Here is a 24329-nt window from a genome sequence, read left to right as displayed (position 1 = left end):
GAAAGGAAGGCCTGGAGTATTGGCATGACTTTCTACCCCATATAGCAGGTTAGTCAGAGAACTGGGAATTGAACTCAGGTTTTCGGCGTCCTAGTTTATATTTTTCCCCTAAAGTTTGCTACATCTTATCTCTGCAGCTCTGCAGTTTAAATGGAAAAAAGAAATCATTGTACGTATCACAGAGTACAGAATTAAAAAAAAATTCTAGTGCAAGAAAAATAACACTGAAGACCTATCAAATATATCTTAACTGTCTGACAGCTCAGAGACATTTTAGGGCCCTCACAAAAACTTTAGTGATGTGTTTTGTCATTGATTATCAATGTATTATTTTAGGTTTAAAATGATTAAATTTAAAATAAAGTCAAATGAATAGAATGTGAGATAAAATTAATATAATTAATATGAGTAAGTCTTAAATCTCCTCACATAGTTGGGTGAATTATATTTCTTTACATGGATAAATTATCCATAGCTAGAGATCTCCTCCACACATAAGTAGTCTTGTAAACAGGTGTACATCATAAAAAGGATTATCAAGATCCTGTAAGTCAACAATATTTTATACTCAAAATATTATGTACGTATATGGTAAGTGAAATACTTTAATAGTAATAATACTTTGAATTTTGAGTCACTACCTATGACCCATGTATAAACTAAAAGCCTCCTAAAAAGAGGGATATAGTACTTATTATATAATTATCTTTGTTCTGAATCTAAGCTATAAAAGACACTATTCATTGCCTACAGAAGATTTCCTCTTGAACTGCTTCATGATAATCAGGAAGGACATGGTTGGGTCTACTTGAATTTCAAGTCAGGAATGTTCTTTACTGCTGAAGCAAGCATTTCTATTTCAGAAATGCTTCATGGGCTTTCAGATGGTTAGCTAAATATACTTAGCATTCGAGGATGTGTGCATTTCCCAACAATTGCATTAGACGATGCTTACATATGCACACACTAAAATGGAACTCCAACAGTCATAAAATCTTTAAATATGATGCCTCTTTTTGCAGGACTAGGAAAAATTATAACTAAGTTGATTTTTTTCAAGCACATGTGGATAAAGAAAACCTAATTATAAATCCTTTAAAAATTATCAAGGTTATAATCCTGTTTTTTCCATTTACATAACTAATTCACAAAGCTATGCTCCTCTCTATTAAATGGAACAACTTAATGATAGCCAGATAGATCTGAATGAAATACAGCTGTAAAACAAGGTTAAGAATTTTGTCCATTTTGAGTAATCACAAAACGTCAAGTGATTCGGTCTAGAAATGCAACTGTAAGCACTTGTTTTCTGATTTGACTCACAGCAGGATGGGGGCCACCTGAATAAATGTTTCAGAGCAAACAAGTATAGTTCTATTTCTGCTTTGTAATTATTATATTCTGGTAACAGGTGCAGTACATGGACAGAAGAGGGAATAGCTCTGGCTTGGACTCATATAGGGTCTCTTACTGTTCTGGGGCTACATGAGGACCTCGTGCTTCCTGCTGTTAGCTGTTAGACAAGCGAAAGGTGAGTCAACACGACAGGCTCCTTTCTATACACACTGATAAGATGCAGATTGGGATGGGAAGACTGAAACCATTGACCAAGATATTGTGGCCTTCAGTCACTTGGTTTTTCAGGTATTTTATGGCTCGGAAAACTGACCTGATGGCTGGCAGTGATCAGGGGGAAGAGTAATGATGGATAGTCTTTCCATTCTTTTTAACTCTAAAAGAGGATAGGATATTTTAAAGGGCTATGGGTATAAATGACTTTAACTTGTCCTATTATTTTCTCAATCCTGGAATAAAATGGAATAGAGTGTTATAAGAGAAAGTTTTTCAAAGGAGAAGTGTCTTGAAAAGTTTTCTTTTCTTTTTCTTTTCTTTTTTTTTGAGTGAAGAGCTTACGAAAAAAAGGTCTATTTCCAGGAACATAAGAAGAACATATTTAACATAGGAATTATGGTAAAAACTATCCATGTAAACCCAATGAAGGGAGGTATATGGGTAAGAAAAAGAAATAATGGAAATAAGATTGTCAGATTAAACATGCAAGCAAGAACCAAAATGAATACATTCTTATCTGATTTTGAGGGTCAAAGTTATGGTGACGGGGGAGAGAGGAAAACTATCCTATAGTAGAAGGAAGAGAGTATCTCCACAGAAGCTTTATGAAAGATGACACACTACAAAGGAAAATGGGAACATGGATTAAAGCTTCATGAAAATAAAATTTGAATTGGAAGAAAAGTTGATATAAAGGGACATAGTTCAGAATTTGGTTATTCTAAATGTTTAAAGAGTATTATTATGTTCAGTTTTTAAAATTTTATATTTTTAGACCATTATAATATTTAGGTCAAAAAGAATGTAGGGGAAAAAGAATTACTAATGTCCCCTATCCAATTTACTAAGCAGTGACCTGGGGGTGGGGTGTTATGTGTGAAATCTTGCTTACATGTAATGGAGGCAGAAACAGGATTGACAAAATAGGTCAGAAAACATGGGTTTTTAATGTGGATTATTTCCATCCTAACTGTATTCAAAGATATTAAATCATATTGATACTTGGCAATATCAAACCTGAAATAAAGGAAAATGGTACATTGCATTTCATCTTGGACACAAATGGAAATTCACTACTGGAGATGTGGAATACAGGTTAAAAGAAAAATGGGAAAGGGTTCATTCTTTTTCTTTTCCTTCTTTAATGTTCAGTTTTTAGCTACTTTGGTAAATTCTGAGAACTAGCCATGGGGGGAAAAAATCTCAGCACTGATGTGATTTATGAAAGAAATGAACACAAATGTGCAAACGTAATAGTGTTTCAAAACCCTGCTGAAATGGAGTACTTAATGTTTAAAACAATCCAATGTGAGTTTGCTTGGGATTATCTGATCATGAAGGTAATGACATCTCAACTGTCATGCAAAGTACTCCTCTCAGAAGATGGAGGTTGGGACCTGTGTCTCCTCTAGGCTTTACATCTTGTTCTAACACTGATGGACATATTTTTTCCAGTGCTTATTCTTCGAAGTATTTTTACTAAGATCAACCATATAAAGACCATAGAAGGATGATAAAATCTTCAAAAATAAGGCTGTAATAGAAACATTGGGCAAACTTACCTTTTATAAAGAAGAATAGCTATGACAATGCAGATGATAAAGACCACCGCAAGGACAGGACCTACAACCCAGATCAAGCCTTCTTCTTCATCTGTGATTGGCTGTGGATCCAGATCCATCGACACAACGGGGTCCGAGTAAGGGCTGGTTGCATACATCTTCTGAGGAAAAACAGAGTCTATATTAGTTATAAAATAGTATTTTTATAAAATACTATTCTAGATAGTATTTTTAGTATTAAAAGAAGCAAAGATTCAGGACATAGTGGATTTGATAATAAGTGTGAAAATGATGCTATTAAAAAAGGAGAGGAGGGGAAGGAAGGAAAAAGTAAAGATATTTTGCAATCTTTAGATTTCCTCATAGAGTAAAATATTTGATAAAATCATTTTTGATGGTATAAATTAGTCCACAGATAATTTTTCATTGGAATCTATATATGATATATTAAAGTATAAGTACCAGGAATTAACCAGTCACAAAATGTTCAACGAACATTTACTTCTGCTAATTTTCAATGTGAAAAGTCAACAAAATATTATATTTCATCATCACTTAGTTAAGGAGCCCAAACTTTAAATGTACACATATATAAAGCAAAAACATCAGTATTTCACTAAATATTAAATTACATAGTTCCAAGTATTATACATTAGTTATAAAATGAAGCCCAATGGACAAAGTTAAGAATTTCAAACAAAAAGTCCAGTGTTCAAATTACAGATGCAAGGTGTATAAAAATGGTAATACGGCTTTCTGGAACATAATTTTTTAAAATTTAAAAGGATTTCACAATTTCTATTTAATTTTACTTAGTTACTGCTCAAAGTTTGGTTGGCATGATTGTTCCCAATAGAAAACTGATACAGAGAAAAGGAAAACCTCATATACACTGTTGGTGGGAATGTAATCTGGAACAACAGAACTATCATATGATCCATCAATCCCACCCATGGGTATACATCCAAAGGAAATGAAATTGCTATTTCAAAGAGATCTGCACACCTGTGTTCATGGCAGCAACATAAGTGCCCTTTGATGGATGAATGGATAAATAAAATGTGACATATAAAAATATATATGTGATATCAATATATATGTACATATATACACAAATACACATATATATATACACACACAATGAAAAGGAGAAAATCTTGTCCTTTGGGACAGCATGGATGATTTTGGAGGGCATTATGCTAAGTGAAATAAGGAATTCAAAGTAAGACATACAGTATATGGTTAGAAGAAGGATGAGTTTCGAGGATCGAAAGTGCAACACTGTAACTATAGTTAATAACATGGTATTGTATATCTGCAAATTACCATACACACACAAGAATTAATTCTGTGAGGTGATGAGTACATTAATTATCTTGATCTTAGTAGTCATTTACAATGTGTGTGTGTGTGTGTGTGTGTGTGAATATACAAAAATACAAATTCATCACCTTGTGTACATTAAATATGTACAAATATATTTGGGAATTATCAAGTTGGAAAAAATATAAGTAAAATCTCTCGATAAAGGAGAATGGACTGAATATCCATGAATTCTGTTTCTGCAACATCCTATTATGGTCTGTCCTGAATCTGCCCCCTTTTAAAGTACCATCTTGTCCAATAAACTAGGTCCTTGGATTGGAAGAATTAATATTGTTAAAATGGCCATAGTACCCAAAACAATCTACAAATTTAATGTGATCCCTATCATATTACCCATGACATTTTTCACAGAACTAGAATAATCCTAAAGCGTATATGGAACCATAAAAAAGACCCAGAATTGCCAAACCAATTCTGAGGAAAAAGAACAAAGCTGGAGGCATAACCCTCCCAAACCTAAGATAATACTACAAAGCTGCAGCAATCAAAACACCATGATATTGACACAAAAACAGATGTATGGATCAATGGAACATAACAGAGGACACAGAAATAATCCCACACACCTATGGTCAAATAATCTTTGACAGAGGAGGCAAGAATATAAAATGAGAAAAAGTCTCTTCCACAAATGATGCTGGGAAAACTGGACAGCAGGGTGTACCTCAATGAAACCAGAACACATCCTCACACCATGTGCAAAAATAAACTCAAAATGGCTTAAAGACTTAAAAAGAAGATATCATAACACTCTTGGAAGAGATCACAGGCAAAATAGTCACTGACATAAACCATACAAATGTTTTTTCTTAGGTCAGTCTCCCAAGACAATAGAAATAAAAGCAAAATAAAGAGTGGGACAATGAAACTCATAAGCTTTTGTACAGTAAAGGGAAACATAAAAAAAAAAATGGGGCTAAAAGGAAATATCTGTAAATGATACAACCAACAAGGGCTTAATTTCCAAAATATACAAATAGCTCATAAAACTCAACAACATAAAAAAATGAACAACCCAATCAAAAAAGTGGCAGAAGACCTAAACAGACATTTCTCCAAAGAGGACAAACAGATGGCCAACAGGCATATGATAATATGGTCAACACCACTAATTATTACAGAAATGCAAAGAAAAACTACAATGAGATATCACCTAACACTGGTCAGAATGGCCATCCTCATCAGTCTATAGATAATAAATACTGGCAAGAGTATGGAGAGAAGGAAACCTTCCTTCACTGTTGGTGGGGATGTAAATTGGTGGTGCAGCCACTATAGAAAACAGTATGCAGGTTCTTAAAAAAAACACACACACTAAAAACAGAGTTACTATATGATCCAGCAATCCCACTCCTTGGCATCTATCCAGACAAAATTAAAATTCAAAAAGATACATGTACCCCTATGTTAGCACTATTCACAACAGCCGAGACATGGAAACAACATAAATGTCCATTGACAGAGGAATGGATAAAAAAGATGTGGTTTATATAAGCAATGGAATACTAAGCAGCAACAACAACAAAAAGAAATAATGCCATTTGTAGCAACAGGGGTGCAACTAGAGATTCTCATACTAAATGAAGTAAGTTAAAGACAAACACCATATGATATCATGTAATATCTGGAATCTAAAATATATAATTGAACTTATTTACAGAACAATCTCACAAAGAAAACAAACTTATGGTTATTAAAGGGGGAAGGGGGCGGGGGAGGGATAATTGAGGAGTTTGGGATTGGCAGATAACACTACTATATATAGAACTGATAAACAACAAATATTCTACTGTATCGCACAGGGAACTATATTCAATATCCTGTGATAAATCATAATGGAAAAGATAGGAAAAATATACATAAGTATAACTGAATCACTTTAATGTACAACAGATATTAACACATTTTAAATCAACTATACTTCAATTAAATAATTTTTTGAAGGTGCTATCTTGTCCAATAGGGACCAGTCCATATTCCCAAGCTACCCTGCCTGTCCTGTAACTTGCTTCTCATCTTTTCACTCCAGCACCATCACTGATCCTATTCTTCTTGCTTGATCTAACTGTCCTTATTCAGTTTTTACCCCTCCAGACATCTTTTCCAAATTTGCCACAGTGGATCAAGACTTCAGGCTCTCTTAATTCTGAACTCAACTAGTCCTGTCCTAATCTTGACAACTGATCATGTTTTATTAACTGTCTCTGAATCCATCCTATGTGGTAGTATTCTTAAGTTCTGTTCTCTGCTAGTATGTCTTTGTCACCCTTGTGTAGCAAAGTGATCCCCAGCTTTAACTACCAGCCTCTATATAGATTACTTTCCAATTAACATTCCTTAGCATAGAAACTCTGCTAAGTCCCAGACCTTCATTTCCAATTCCAGTTCCTAGGGAGTCCGCCATCTATCCTCAAATTAAAAAATCACAAGTTAGGTAGTTTCTATCCTGGTACAGCGGAAAAGAATCCGGTTAGTGTCCATGAGGATGTGGGTTCAAACCCCGGACTCGCTTAGTGGGTTGTGGTGTAGGTTGCAGAGGCAGCTTGGATCCCACATTGCTGTGGCTGTGGCATAGGTTGGCAGCTCTAGCTCTGATTTGACCCCTAGCCTGGGAACTTCCATGTGCCGCAGGTGTGGCCCTGAAAAGCAAAAAAAAAGAAAAAAAAAACAGAAAAAAAGAAAGAAAAAGAAATCACAGGTTATTTTCCTGCTTCCCAGATATACCCTCCTTCTGACTTGATAATTTCTCTCATCCTCTAGGAATGAAAAACTTCCAATTTTATCTCATCAGATATTCCCAGGTCCACTCATCCTCTTTACATTCTCAATACCTCATTTATGCTCATCCAAGCCACATCAAGAATTTCCTCTTCCATCTAACAATCTCTACTGCTGTTAGAGTTATTATCCTAATTTGCAACTATAAAACCTTCAGAAGGCACTCTGGGGATTCCAAAATAAAGGCATACATTTGAGCATGGTTCTTAAGGGCCTCCACAATTTTGTTTTAAACTTAAAAAAAAATCCTTTTTTTATTTTTTATTTTTTCCATTATAGTTGATTTACAGTGTTCTGTTAATGTCTACTATACAGCAGTGACCCAGTCATACATATATACGTATTCTTTTTCAGACATTATCCTCCATCTGTTCCATCACAAGTGACTAGATACAGTTCCCTGTGCTATACAGCAGGATCTCATTGCCCATCCACTCCAATAGTTTACATCTATTAACCCCAAACTCTGAGTCTATCCCACTCCCTCCCCCTCCCCCTTGGCAACCATGAGTCTGCTCTTTCAGTCCATGAGTTCCTTTTCTGTGGAAAAGTTCATTTGTGCCATGTATTAGATTCATGATAGAAGTGATATCATATGGTATTTGTCTTTATCTTTCTGACTTACTTCACTTAGTATGAGAGTCTCTAGTTCTATCCATGTTCCTATAAAATGGCATTGTTTTGTTCTTTTTTATGGCTGAGTAGTATTCCACTATATATATATATGTACCATATCTGTTTTAAACTTTCTTACCACATACAACATATTCCGTCGCAGTGAATTTCTCACTACCTCACCCAAAATGCTCTATTCTCTCTCTTTAACTGTCTCCCAAGTTCCACAACATTTAGCTCCTGAAATCCAAATAATCTCCAAGGCCTCATTTAAATTTTGCCTTCCTTGAAGATGCCTCTCCTTTACTGGAAATAATCAGCCATCTCACAAACTGTAGGTAAAAATAATTTTAAAAACCTTGTATACATGCCTTATTTTCTTTAATAAAGCTATAAACTCCTTGAAGGTAAATATTTATATACCATTTGTGTTTGTATGCTTAAAGCAGCCAGTACAGAACCTTGCATTTAGTGAGTTCCCAGAAGATATATATATATTTTTTTGCTTTTTCATTTTTAGGGCTGACCTACAGCATATGGAAGTTCCCAGGATAGGGGCTGAATCAGAGTTTCAGCTGCCGGCCTACACCACAGTCACAGCAACTTGGGATCTGAGCCGCATCTGCGACCTATACCATAGCTCATGGCAACATCTTATCCTTAACCCACCGAGAGAGGCCAGGGATAGAACCCACATTCTCATGGATATTAGTCAGATTTGTTTCCACTGTGCCACAACAGGAACTCTAGAAAATCTTTGCTGAATAAAATAAAATGCTCATTTCTTTTCAGATGACTGATATTATTAAAACTTGAGAGAGTATAGTCATTTTTCCATGATCCATAAATACATCTAATTTTTAATCTGTGTTTAAAAAATTAGTTTAGAACATATATTCTGAATTTAAGTTGGACAAGTTCAATAGTTAGTCTGGGGAAAACATATCCCATTATATGTTTGTATATTATTCAGTCCATCTTTCCTCACTATCCCCAGGAAAGAGACTGAATAGGCTTTTAGATTTTCCAATGCATCAAAAGAAGAGAAAAACTCAATATATTTCTAACCTTCTTAGAAGCTGCTATATATATAAAATATGTACAGTAAAAGTATTTACACAAAGGATTTAGCAAATACACTCTATATCCAAGAAACATGATTCTTGATACAATCAACCATTTGTAGATCACACTCAAATTGTCTGGCAGACTAAAGTAAGCAAAATGCTCTGATTTGAAATTCTTTACCAAGAATCTTTGAGATAATAATCTTGGTCAGCCAACATGAAAATCTAAGCAGAGGTTTTCCCAAAGTACGTAGATATCCAATCCAAACCAGGAAACAGAGACATGTTAAAATGAAAAGAAAGCAAGACCATAAAATGCTATCAGCCTTGTGAAAAGTAGAATTTGTTCAGAATTGGGGGGGTGATGGGAAACATTAAACCTTTGGTCATTCTAAATCACTCCACTGATATTCTTAATGAGGCAATTAATTGGGAGAAAGTTCAGATCAGTAGGGGCAAGGTAGATATTTTCTGCATGCAAATTAATCATCCAACCCTTGGGGTAGTTAGCCACCATAGTAACAATCACTCATGAAATGTTCAGGCTTACAAAAGACTATCACTATGTGCATTATACTAGTTGGGTACAAGTCTCTTCTATAAAATAAATGCTGGCCTGAACACATACATAAAACATAAAGGAAATGCTGTTAGCTTTGAGAGTGATAATGACTAAGGTGATGGCAAAAAGCGGCAATTCAGATAACAGACCTTTGGAAAGAAATTCTCAGAAGACAGACATACTAGGAGAAGGTTTAAGCTATTCATCAATGGTCATGCATTTCCATACTAGTAGAAACATTTGGGAGGCGTCAAAAACCAGTCTATGAGAGTGCATGATCTGACGAGATTCCTCTTTGCTGGATTCTCTGATCTACCTCAATGCTCTGAATGTGCTTTCTGGAATGTCCTAAAGCTACTTAAAGAAAATTACTTTCAGATATCTGAGAGTCATTAAAAAAAGAAAAGAAAAATATTTCCAACACTCCATTCCCTTGATGCTCTGCCTTAAAACCTTCAACTAGAAAGAGAAAGCATATCTGTGCATTAAAATTCCAGGAAGCCCGTCACTTTGTTTTCAAATGACATCCTGTGCACAAAGGTAAACCAGGCAGAAAGGCTGCCTTTGTGTTTTGATTTTCCACAAGGGAATTCCTTCAGTCATTTGAAGAGACGCCCCACTGTACATGCTAACACCTGATGTGGAGAAATCTTTGATGTATCTTGGACTTCCTATATAGGGGAAGGGACTGGCTCAACCTAGTTGCCACACCTGTCAGTTTTAAGCCTCATTAGAAAGACACAGACGGCCACTTCAAAATCCACCCCCTCCCATGTATGATTTCTCTTCCTCGCTCTCTTTTTTTAACATTCAAAGCTACTAAAGCATAAAATGACATAGGAGCAAGATGAATTACATAAAAGAAGATGACTCATTATTTAGAGTACCTTAGGAATTCTCTCTTTTATTGAATTATTTTCTAACTCTTGGCTTTTCACTGATAGTCACTAGTAAATTGCTGTAATTAAAGAAGCAGGCTGTGCTTGCCTTTTCCTAGATAAGACTAACTGTGAATCTGTTTAGAAAGCATTCTGGGCTCACTGGCAGTAATAGGAGAATGAAATACATACAATCACCCTCAATCAATATTTTCAAATACCAAGAAATATACCACTTTTGACTGGAGAGTTTGTCCCTATTGTAATCACTCAGGCTAATGTCTATTAGGTATTATGCCTAATACATATGTGTGTGTGTGTGTGTGTGTGTGTGTGTGCATGTGTATACATATAATAGAGAAAAAAGTCATTTTAAGAGGGTGAAAAAGGAGATAAACAGTAATGGCTATCACCACCTATCCAGATGTTTGTCACATCAAAGGTTTCAAGAACCATGTCCCTGTAAGGTATCCAAATTGGAAGCGAAGAACTAATGCTGTCACTATACGCAGATGACAGGATATTATATAAGAAAAATTCTTACGTCTGCACCAAAAAAACCTGTTAGAACTAATTAATGAACTGAGAGAGAAAGGAAGAAAATAATCATGTTTAAAATCACATCAAAAAAGAATAAAACTCCTAGGAATAAATGTAAGCAAGTAAATGAAAGACCTATACTCTGATAATCATAAAAATGCTGATGGAGGAATGTGAAAATAATACAAAGAAATGGGAAGATATCCCATGTTCTTGGATTGGAAGAATTAATATTGTTAAAATGACCCTACAACCCAAAGTAATCTATAGATTTAATGCATTCTCTGTCAAAAGTAGTTTTCACAAAACTAGAACAAATAATCCTAAAATTTATATGGAACCACAAAAGATCTTGAATTGCCAAAGTAATCTTGAGAAAAAACAAAGTTGGAAGTATCATGCTCCCTGACCTCCCTGACCTGACTATACTACAAAGCTACAGTAATCAAAAGCATGGTACTGGCACAAAAACAGACATATAGATGAGTGAAAAATAACAGACTCCAGGGGTATCCTCATGCACCTATGGTAATTATTCCACTATACAAATGAGGCAAGAAAATACAATGCAAAAAATAGAGTCTCTTCAACAAGCAGTGCTGGGAAAGTTGGACAGCTACATACAAAAGAATGAGATTAAAACATTTCTTCACGGAGTTCCCGTGGTGGCACAGTGGTTAGTGATTCCAACTAGGTACCAAGAGGTTGCGGGTTCGATCCCTGCCCTCGCCCAGTGGGTTAATGATCTGGTGTTGCCGTGAGCTATGGTGTGGGTCGAAGACGTGGTTCGGATCCTGTTCTGCTGTGGCTCTGGCGTAAGCTGGCAGCTACAGCTCCGATTAGACCCCTAGCCTGGGAGCCTCCATATGCCACAGGAATGGCCCAAGAAATGGCAAAAAGACAAAAAAAAAAATTTTCCTTACACTATATACAAAATAAACTCAAAATAGATTAAAGATTTAAATTTAAGACCTGAAACCATAAAACTCCTTCAAGAGAACATAGGCAGAACACTCTTAACATAAATTGTAGCAATCTTTTTTGATATCTCTAATGCAAAAGAAATAAAAACAAAAATTAAAACAAACAAAAGGATCTTTCACATAGCAAAGGAAACCATCGATGAAAGAAAAATATAACCTACAGAATGGGAGAAAATATTTGCAAGTAATATGAGTGATAAAGAGTTAATATCCAAAATATACAAAAAATGCTATCAAAAAAAAATAAATAAAGCCTAATCAGAAACGGGCATAAGACCTGAATAGACATTTTGTAAAAGAAGACATATGGATAAAGGGCACAGGAATGCACACCATCTCTACCCATCAAAACCACAATGAGATATCACTTTAAAGTTGTCAGAATGCTATCATCAAAAAGTCATAAATAATAAATGGTGTCAAGGATGTGGAGTAAAGCAAACTCTTGCATTTTATTGCTGGGAATGTAAATTAGCACTGCCACTATAGAAAACAGTGTGAAGATTCCTCAAAGAACTAAAAATATGATCCAGCAATCCTACTCCTGTGTATATATATCCAAAGAAAACAAAAACACTAATTTAAAACAATACACACACCCCAATGTTTATAGCAGTATTATTTACGGTAGTTAAGATATGGAAGCAAACTAAATGTTCATTAGCAGATGAATGAATAAAGTTGTGGCCCATGTATGCAATGGAATATTCCTCAGCCATAAAGAATTAAAGTATTTCATTTGCAACAACATATATGGACTCAAGAGACATTTATGCTTAGTGAAATAGACAAATTACTTAGAAAGAGTAAGACAAGTCTTTATATGTGAAATCTAAAATTTAAAACAAATGAGTGTATATAGCAAAACAGAAACAGACTCACCAATATGGAGAATAAAACTAGTAGTTACCAGCAGGAAATGGGTAGGGAGGATGGGCAAGATAGGGGTATAGGGTATGCCCTATCAATTTGGCACTTGGTATACTGGATGTCTACCTCAAGTTCCTATCATTAGAGGCACAGCCTCATTTGTAATGAAATCTGGAGCTGATTATTCAGCAATATTCAAAGAGTAGGCAGCTTGTTACTACATTTAAGTTAATGAAAGCTCATGAGAAGTAATTAGGATGTACATACCAACATATCCCCAACTAACATATTCTGGTGAAAATGTATAAGAATACCATAGGAAACCGATGTCATCACATTTAACTTACGGACTCTGCGTGTTCCATCACTGCCAGTACAAAGAAGACATACTCTTGTCCACTTTGGAGCTGCTTGTTTGTAAATCCACCATAATGTTTGTCATCCCCCAGGGTGAACTCAGTGGGAAGGACATCAAAGTGAGCGGCGATATATGGCTTTAATTCAACTTCTCTCCCATAACGGATGCTTCTGCGTTTCCTAGATATCTCTTTAAGCAGCTTAAGGAAAAAAAGTGGGAAGCAGAGAAAAAAAGGTAAACAACAACCCAACTTAATGAGAGTTTAATGGGAGAAATTAATTCAGAGCTGGAACAACCCAAATAAAATTTGTCCACATTTCATTTAGTACATCTTCATTACTAAATCTCAGTCTATCTTCCAAATGCTTGTCCTGCTGTTAAGGTCAGGCAATGAACTGTGATTGCAAGGCTCCGGCCATAAACAAATGGCAATTAGATCCTTTACTGGTAGCTCACATCATTGTCCACTCTAATGAAATCTTCTCAAAGGACAATAATGCATTATATCTTGTCTATGGATAAAAGTCAGCTTGACTCACAGAGGCCTGTCATGTAAGCTTTATTACTGTTATTTATTAAACAAGTAGTAACTTCAGATGAAGCCATAGAAACCTTCAAAGACCAACATTTTAGAGAGATTAGTACCATTTTAGATTGTGTTTAGTAATAAGATGATTTGTATGGTATATATTCCCTCAAATCAGCAGAAACAGAATCTGACGGCCAATTTTTAATTGACATATTTAAAACAGACATTGTCACTTATTTAACAATTTCTGGCTTGACCTGGCTCCTTGATTAACCATTTAGGGTATAATTTCTCACATTTACTACATCATCGAGTTTTTCTGGAGCCAACAGCTTTCTAGAGAAATTAAATTATCTTGCCAAGTGATAAAGATAAGGTAGATAAAAAAATATTACCCTGAAGAAAACAAATATAAACACAACTTCATGTATTTCTATCAGAAAAAAAATAGAAATTATTTTCTAATAATTTTGATATTCTTCTGCATTCACCCTTTTAGGAGAAAATCATGTTAATATATTATAACAATTTCAAAAGGATGTTTATGTTATCTCTGTTTCCCTGAAATATTGGTATTTCATAGGGCTTTACAGAGAAAAAGAAGTTTATAGCAGGCTAGGATGTCTTTTGATGTAAGGGGAAAGCTAACTGGTTTTTCGAGAATTCTGATGTGTTTTAATGTTTCTATAAAAAAGACAATGAACATTGTAAATCAACTATACTTTAATAAAAAATTTAAAAAAAGACTGTATCTGAGACCCTGACACAATAAAGCCCAGGCTTCTGTAATAATAATGGCTGTAGGCTGTTTATATGACAAATATCAAATCACTACATCAAAAACCTGATGATAAATTAGTCTGTTTAACACAGAGTTGTAAATGTGCTCAGCTGGTCAAAATCATATCCTAAAAATATAAAAATTACCCTTTGGTTTACATAAATAATCTGTGCCCATGTTATTTTTGAATATTTAATTTATAAGTTTATAAAATTTTCTGTTAAATTTGAGTTTATCGATGCAATTAAAATTTATTTTATGAAAACCACTGTAGATCTGTTTAGTATATTTGGACCATCTGATGATAAATTCAGGTAGACTGATCAGTTATGGACTATTTGAGTAGTAAAAAAAGCAAGTCCAGAAACAGCAATGATTTTTAGTTCTGTTGTCAAATTTAGGTTTCCACATAATGATGATAGTCAATATTTAGTTAATATTAACATAATATTTAGTAAGAACTTAATAGATACCAGACACTATTCTCAGGAGACTACACATGGCTTGGTTCATTTACTCCTCATAAATACCATATGAAATAGAGTATTATTATCCCCATTTTATAAATGAAGAGACTGGGGCAGAATAGAAAATGACAATATTAGACTCAATTGGTGAAATAAAATAAAACTATATGTAAGACATTTTTCAACCATATTTTTGTTTACTTAATGGCTGAATAATAGCAAAAAAAACAAAACAAATGCAACATTTAGGCTAAATTAATAATCTTAATTGTTCCAACTCAGTTTTTACTTAAATATATAATTTTTGTGCATCTGCTTTCATTAACCCAGATAAATGCATACTTAGATTTCTTTTTCCTGGATGCTAGTAACATGTATTTTAAAAAATTCTAATGTAAATTTTTAATATTTAATGTGAAAAGTCCTTACAAAGGTTACAGTTTATATGTAGTAAATGACCATTACTCTGAGAAGGACCAATGCACTGCATATGAGCTGAAAAGCATTTTGAAGTTGGTTAATAAGAAACATTTACCATCAGTTGTTTATGTGACTGTGTCCCTTCTACTTCACTGATCAAATCCTACCTTGATTTTATTCATATTTCAGATGGAGGCAACTGTCATAATTCATCTATATCACTGTCATCTCTATGAGGACCTTTTGTGAGGGTTTCTTTAGAAGACTTAGAGGGAATTACTTTAAAATAAAATATTTTAGTGTTTTGGTGTTCCTTAGATCCAGCACTGCCATTCATTAAGGTCAAACCTGGGACATCAACCCTGCTCTAATCTCTGTAGGATGCTTCCTGTGTTATACTTTAAATGGCTCAAGTGTGCTTAGACGACACTGAAGTGAGCCAGTATGATGAAGTTACAACCACAAATGACCACATTATTTTACAGCAAGCCTTTGAAGTACTATGCAATGAAAAGCTTATGACATATTGTAAGACCTGCCTGGAGTTTTAAATATAACTAACATTTTAGGAGTTATTCTGTCCAAAATTCATTTTGACTATCAATGTCTGCTCTGTTGAGTCTGACCTTGACAACTGTGAGTTCCAGTTCCATGAATTTATTATGGGAAGATTATCCCCAGACAAAAGATAGGTGAGCTCAAAGATAATACGGAGCATGACTGTTTAGAAAGCCTCTCCCCCCACCCCAACCCCCCTTTTTTTTGTTGTTGTCTTTTTAGGGCTGCAACAAAGCATATGGAAGTTCCCAGGCTAGGGGTCAAATCAGAGCAGCAGTTGCTGGCCTACACCACAGCCACAGCTACACTAGATCTGAGCTGCATCTGCGAACTACACCACAGCTTACGGCAATGCCAGATCCTTAACCCACTGAGTAATGCCAGGGATCGAACCTCCATCCTCACGGATACTAGTTGGGTTCATTAACCACTGAGCCACAACATAAATCCCTTTTTCTGTTTTTTATGGGCCTAGATGTGAGACATACATGTGTAAATCCCCTTAGGCCACCATTCTATTTGATGATATGGCTTCAACAATTTGAATTATAGGCCTTTCTAAAAAATCACTTGGTCAAATACATTTAAGAGAGGAACACTGCTTTGTCAAACCTGGCAGTACTAAGCCATAGATAAAATTATTACAATGCTTTTATCATCCATAGGAAAAGAAAAAAAAAATCCTGTCTAGGGATCAGAAATTGGATGAGTAAGCACAAAGTGAGACTAGAGCCTACTTTCATTTGTTCCCCTCCACAATAGTTCTAAGATGAATTGGAGGTGATTCCAGAAGATATATCAAGGGCTTTAGTTTTTTATCAGAAATAATTTTCATTTTCCAGTCAATGCATATCTTATTTCTTCCACCATTAATTCTACAATGTGGTCTCAATTATATCTGTAAGAAAAGTGGGAAACAACCCATCCTGACCCAAAATTTTTGAATTAATAAATGTTCTTTATCAAACTATTATACAGATTAATGCACCACAACTTGTGAAATGATTAAAATGACCCTTTGTTATGGGAATCAGCAGCACAGACCCTTAGAATTTAATTGCAAGAAAGTTCAATGTCACATAGCCCTACACTTTAATCCATTAGCATTGCTGTGCATTTTGGAGGTTAAAACCTGGCTGTAAAAGAAAATCAGCTTCCTATAACTTACTACCAAATGGCTCTACTTCTAAGGAAAACTTTTTTTTTAAGTATTTGATGTCATTTTTGGCTTGAATCTTAATTCCTTGAGAACTTTTTTCTTAATAGGTGGAAAGATTTATAGATTTCATAAGTTGCTTTTGCATTTTAAATCCAACTCCAACTGAATTCTGTATTTCAGCTGAGAACTGATTAAAATAATAAAGAGTATGTCAGAAAGAGCTGATTAGTCAGTTGCAAGTAAAACATGCCTTGTTTTAAAATGTTTATAGAACAGCTCATCAACTTGCATATTCAGATGGACTCCTCTGACACCATAAAGAATGATTTGGTTCCTTTATTATCAGCAGATAAAAAATAAAATTTATAACATAGATTACTTGACAAGATTAACTGAAATGTGTCTCATTTCATATTCCTTCAGTGCTCATCTAATCACTAAACAGGGACACAAAAGCAGAGTCCTAACCTTGAACCCATCTCTCCTTCTGAACTTGATCAAGTTTAACTCAGATAAATGAATTGGGTGTTGATGAACCGTACTTCCAGGGATGACATTTGTCTGCCAGAAGAAGCTAACAGGCCTTATCTCTCAAGATCAGTCTTCTTAGTGCAGACATGTATGAAAAAAACATCACTTTCCTCTAGTGCAGATAGGGAATTTATGCTTCTCCTTGCTCTGCACTAATTTGAGGGGGAAAAAATACCTAAAAAAGAACAGGCTGGGTTATAAGAGACTGAACATGTAAATACATAAAAATCTCATATTTTCCCAAATGGAGGCTTTTTTATTTGACTCCTAAACTGTTTCAAACTGGAATTGTGTTAAAATCGTAAAGTCTCTCCTGCACAGTATTCCAAAATGTGAACCCTAGCCATTAACTTACTGTGGTGCTCTGGGGATCTTGCTTAACACTTCTGATCACGGTTTTCTCCTCCAAGTAGCAGTATGTAAAAATTAGGTCCTGTTTTATGCATTAAGTTAAAAAATTATTTTCACAAAAAGAGGGTGCCAATGCATTTACTACATTTTAGAAATTAAAATCATATTATTTAGTATTTGCTCTATTTGTGTGTGTGTGTACCTTCTTTCTTGCTCAGTCAAAATTCTGTGATTTGTGTTGTTTGCTCCTGAAGTGACACTGATTTTTTTATTCTTATTTTGAAATTCTACAAAATACAGAATAAAGCAAATATATGCTAATCAGCAGAACTCTGTGCGACACTGGTCAAGAACACACAGTAGGTTCTGTTAAACTCTGGTGCAAATTGCAACTTAGCTTTTGTAACAGACTCAGCTACCATTGCACTAATGAAGTGGGCCTTTGAAAATCAGAACAATGGTGATTAAGTCTGCTGACAATTCCCTTCTCCTTCCACACCTCTGCATTATGTTTTACAAGGGGCAAGGGGCAAAATATTAAAGCCAACAAAGATTAGATAGGTTATAAGCTTTAGAGCAGCTTAATGTCTTTTAATTAAAGCAAAAGGCCCTTTGTTGGGATCCCTGGAGGTTAACACGCTCACAGCACTGAACCATCCAACTGGCCAGCTGACCTGCCAGCCATGTAGAAGTCAGCACCTGGATTAGATGCTGAAAGATCTCCATAGAGAGGAGTTCTTTCTTTTAAAAAAATAACTAATAAAAGACACAGCCCCAAACACATAGTTACCTCATCTAATTCCATTTCATCTGGACTCTCCCATGGCTTGATAAATTTCCCACGAGATTTCTTCAAAGGCACAATTATTATGTAGTAACCTCTGCATAAGAATGGATAGATAAAACTAAGATTAGTTCAGAGGGAAAAAAGTGAGTATATCTTTAAATCTTCCACAGACCAGTGATTGAGACTAAAGGCAAATTAGGGATATGCAGTTACTTGTCCATCAATGATAAATAACCACCTGTTTGTTCAATTTTAAAAACAACATGGGTAGACATTTATGTGTGAATTCAATGATCTTGTATGGTAATATCAGCATGGTTGACTGCCCTTTATTAGATATCATAAACAGAGTGGAAATAGTTTGTTAGTACCCTGGTGCTGGACACATACAAAGCTGGTATATTGAAATCTACCAACACAGGATGCTGAACCAAGTATTTTCTATGACATTAATTTATAAAATGACTTTAAAAAAAATGGGTAATAAAAATTACCCTAAGCTTATACAAATGCCTGTGCAGTGATGATGATGATTTTATCACCCCTAAAATACTTTTTTATTTGGGTAGAGAAAAATAAAAGTATAAACATTACTCATAATCACACAATTATATAAAGATGTAAAAGTTTCTCTTTCTACCCATAAAATTGCAAACCTTAAGGTAAGTCCTGCAGAAATTTGGAGAGAGTTACTACCTAAGGGCTTTCAAAATCAATTTCAAAATATACATCTAGGGGAAGAGACAGAAGTAAGCAAGTCCTCATGTTGAGAATGATCAACTAGAATGTATGTATAAAGGTACTTGTTCCCAAATAGATATGGGTTATTTGTAAAGTTGTTCTGTAACTTCCTATAGTGTACTCTACTCTTCTATTTATAGTTAGGGACTTGACTCACACTTATTTTTGGTAGTAATCAATGTTCTATACAAGAACGTTGAATATAAGTGTATAATAACAGCTAACACGTTAATCACTTCCTGTTTTTCAGGTATTATAGTAAATGGATAATCTCATTTTGCCCTCTCAAAAATCCTTAAGGAGGAGAAACAGGTGAAAAGCCAGCTCCACAGAGACTGAATAATCGCTCAAGTTAAAATGCTAAGATGGCAAGAGTCTGCTTTTGTTTTATTTACGATGTGTCATAAAGCACTTTTTACAAGACTCCATACATGTTGTGGAAATGAAAAAACACACACACACACCTTTAGAAGAGAAGGGGAAACTCAGGAAAGGGATGAGAACAGGATATGCACTCTCAAACTTCTATCATATTATATTACAGAGAACAACAGTACAAACAGGAAGGCTTATTTGTACTCATCTTAAGGCAAAACCTACAATAAACTCAGCAAAAAATGTGTGATAAAGAAAATAATCTCATATACATACTCTTATATCAAAACTTCAGAATAACTGCAAACCAAAAATCTACAATTGATACACAAACAAATAAGAAAAATCAATGCAAATACAACACTAAAGATAGTCATCAAACCAGATGAGGAGAGAACAAGAGAAGAAGGGAAGAAAAAAGAGCAACAAAAACGAATCCAAAGCAATTAATAAAATGGCAATAAGAACATACATATCAATAATTATCTTAAATGTTAATGGACTAAACACCCCAACCAAAAGACATAGACTGGCTGAATGGATACAAAAACAAGACCCATATATATGCTGTCTTCATGAGACCCACTTCACTTCTACTGACACATACAAATTGAGTGACAGGACAGAAGAAAATATTTCATGCAAACAGGAATCGAAAGAAAGCTGGAGTAGCAATACTCCTAACAGACTAAATAGACTTTAAAGTGAAGAATATTTTAAGAGACAAGGAAGGTCACTACATAATGATCAAAGGATCAATCCAAGAAGAAGATATAACAATTTTAAATATCTACACACCCAACATATAAGGCAAGTGCTAACAACCTTAAAAGGACAAATAGTAACACAATAATAGTGGGGGACTTTAACACCACAGTTACAGCAATGGACAGAGCATCCAGACAGAAAATCAATAAGGAAACACAGGCACGGAATGAAGCATCTATGAAGCAAATGGACTTCATAGATATTTTAGGACATTCCATCCAAAAGCAACAGAATACACATTCTCCTCAAGTGCACATGGAACAATCTCTAAGACTGATCACATCCTGGGCTACAAATCAAACCTCGGTAACTTTAAGAAAATTGAAATCATATCAAGCATAATTTCCGACCACAATGCTATATGACTAGAAATCAACAACAAGAAAAAAACTGCAAAAAACACAAACACGTGGAGACTAAACAACATGCTACTAAACAACCAATGAATCACTGAAGAAATCAAAGAGGAAATTAAAAAATACCTAGAAGCAAATGACAACAAAGATATGACACTACAAAACCTATGGGATGCAGCAAAAGCTGTTCTAAGAGGAAGGTTTATAGCAATACAAGCCCACTTCAGGAAACAAGAAAAAGCTCAAATAAACAAGCTAACTTTACATCTAAAGCAGCTAGAGAGAGAACAGAAAAGACTTAAATTTACCAAAAGGAAAGAAATCATAAAGATCAAAGCAGAAATCAATGAAATAGAAACAAAGAAAATCATAGAAAAGATCAATGAAACAAAAAACTGGTTTTTTAAAAGATCAACAAAATTGATAAACCCTTAGCCAGACTTATCAAGCAAAAAAGAGAGAGGACTCAAATCAATAAAATTAGAAATGAAAAAGGAGAAGTAACAATGGACATCACAGAAATACAAAGGATCATGAGAGACTACTATGCGCAACTATATGCCAATAAAATGGAAAAACTAGAAGAAATGGACATATTCTTAGAAAAGTACAATCTTCCAAGACTAAACCAAGACGAAATAGAAAAGATGAAAGGACCAATCACAAGAACTGAAATTGAAACTGTGATTAAAAAACTTCCAACAAACAAAAGTCCAGGACCAGATGGCTTCACAGTCGAATTCTATCAAACATTTAGAGAAGAGATAACACCTATCCTTCTGAAACAATATCAAACAAAATTGCAGAGGAAGGGATACTCCCAAAGTCATTCAATGAAGCCACCATCACCCTGCTGCCAAAACCAGATACCACAAAAAAAGAAAACTACAAGCCAGTTTCACTGGTGAACATTGATGCAAAGATTCTCAGGAAAATACTAGCAAACCAAATCCAACAATACATTGAAAAGATTGTACATCACGGTCAAGTGGGATTTATCCCAGGGATGCAAGGATTGTTCAATATACGCAAATCCATCAGTGTGATACACTACATTAACAAACTGTGTCTCTCAATAGACACAGAAAAAGCCTTTGACAAAATCCAACACCCATTTCTGATAAAAACTCTTCAGAAAATTGGCATAGAGGGAAACTACTTCAACATAATCCAAAGGCCATATATGACAAACCCATGGCTAACATCATTCTCAATGGTGAAAAGCTGAAAGAATTCCCGCTGAGATCAGGAACAAGACAAGGATGTCCGCTCTCAACCACTACTATTCAAAATAGTTTTGGAAGTCCTAATCACATCAATCAGAGAAGTAAAGAAATAAAAGGAATCCAAATTGGAAAGGAAAAAGTAAAACTATCACTACTTGCAGATGACATGATACTGTACCTAGAGAATCCTAAAGACTCTACCAGAAAACTGTGAGAGCTCATCTACGAATTTGGAAAAGTCACAGGATACAATATCAATACACAGAAATCGATGGCATTTCTATACACTAACAACGAAATAGCAGAAAAGGAAATTAGGGAAGCAATCCCGTTTACCATTACATCCACAAGAATAAAATACCAAGGAGTAAACATACCTAAAGAGACAAAAGACCTGTACTCTGGAAACTATAAGACACTGATGAAAGAAATAAAAGATGACACAAATAGATGGAAAGATATACTGTGCTCATGGATTAGAAGAGTCAATATTATCAAAATGACTATACTACCAAAGGCGATCTACAGATTCAATGCAATCCCTATCAAATTACCAAGGACATTTTTCACAGATCTCAAACAAAATATTTTAAAGTTTTTTTGGAAGCAAAACAGACCCAGAATAGCCAAAGACATCCTGAAAATGAAAAATGGAGCTGGAGGAATCAGGCTCCCAGACTTCAGAGTATATGACAAAGCAACAGTCATCAAAACTGCATGGTACTGGCACAAAGACAGACATATAGATCAGTGTAACAGGATAGAAAGCCCAGAATTAAACCCACACACCTACAGCCAACTCATCTATGACAAAGGAGGCAAGGATATACAATGGAGAAAAGACAGCCTGTTCAGTAAGTGGTGCTGGGAAAACTGGACAGCCACATGGAAAAGAATGAAATTAGAACACTCCTTAAGACCATACACAAAAATAAACCCCAAATGGATTAAAGACCTAGATAGAAGACCAGACACTATCAAACTCTTAGAGGAAAACACAGGCTAAACACTCTCTAACATAAACAACAGCAACATCTTCTTAGATCCACCTCTTAGAGTAATGAAGGTAAAAACAAAAATACACGAATGGGATGTAATTAAACTTTAGAGTTTCTGCACAGCAAAGGAAACCCTAAACAAAATGAAAAGCCAACCCACAGAATGGGAGAACATATTTGCAAATGAATCGACTGACAAGGGATTAATCTCCAAAATTTATAAACACCTTCTGCAGCTCCATACCAAAAAAAAAAAAACAACCCCATCAAAAAATGGGCAGACAGTTCTCTAAAGAAGACATATAGATGACCAAAAAACACATGAAAAGATATTCAATATCACTCATTATTAGAGAAATGCAAATCAAAACTGCTATGAGGTAACACCACACACCAGCCAGAATGGCCATTGTCAAAAAGTCTACAAACAATAAGTGCTGGAGAGGATGTGGAGAAAAAGGAACCCCATTACACTCTTGGTGGGATTGTAAATTGGTGCAACCACTGTGGAAAATATTATGGAGATTCCTCAGAAAACTAAAAATAGAACTATCATTTGATCCAGCAATCCCACTCCTAGGCGTCTATCCAGAGAAAACCATGACTCGAAAAGACACATGTACTCCAATGTTCATTGCAGCACTGTTTTCAATAGCCAAGACATGGAAACCATCGACAGAGGAGTGGATCAAGAAGTTGTGGTACATATACACAATGGACTATTACTCAGCCATTAAAATAAATGAAATACTGGCATTTTTAGCAATATGGATGGACCTAGAAATTATCATGCTAAGTGAAGTCATCATACAATGAGACACCAACTTCAAATGCTTTCACTGACATGTGGAATCTGAAAAAAGGATAGACTGAACTTCTTTGCACAACAGATACTGACTCACAGACTTTGAAAATCTTATGGCTTCCAAAGGAGACACTTCGGGGGGTGGGGGCATGTGTTGGAGTTGTGGAATGGAAATTCTATAAAATTGGATTGTGATGATCACTGTACAACTATAAATGTAATAAATTCATTGAGTAATAAAAAAATAAAATTAAACATAAAAAAAAGAATTCTGTTTCAGAGTTCCCGTCTTGGCTCAGCAGAAAT

The 24329-nt window shown here is 34.9% G+C and overlaps 1 protein-coding gene across 11 annotated transcripts in view; it reads right to left on the bottom strand.

Annotated features, from left to right (window-relative positions):
* PTPRD (protein tyrosine phosphatase receptor type D) overlaps positions 1-24329 on the bottom strand; it is a 523599-nt gene that overhangs the window by 135746 nt on the left and 363524 nt on the right. For 7 of the 11 annotated variants that reach the window (XM_047767649.1, XM_047767654.1, XM_047767650.1 and 4 more), the window contains 3 exons: positions 18758-18848; positions 13161-13370; positions 3135-3295 (listed from right to left, as the gene is read on the bottom strand). In XM_047767649.1, coding sequence (XP_047623605.1) covers positions 3135-3295; positions 13161-13370; positions 18758-18848 — 462 coding nt within the window. The remainder of the gene's footprint in view (positions 1-3134; positions 3296-13160; positions 13371-18757; positions 18849-24329) is intronic. The other 4 variants (XM_047767651.1, XM_047767656.1, XM_047767660.1 and 1 more) reach the window with 1 other exon arrangement.

This window comes from Phacochoerus africanus, chromosome 2, assembly GCF_016906955.1.
Source record: "Phacochoerus africanus isolate WHEZ1 chromosome 2, ROS_Pafr_v1, whole genome shotgun sequence".
NCBI lineage: Eukaryota > Metazoa > Chordata > Mammalia > Artiodactyla > Suidae > Phacochoerus > Phacochoerus africanus.
Note: the sequence above shows the minus strand (reverse complement) of the source record. Positions and strands in the feature narration are given on the sequence as shown.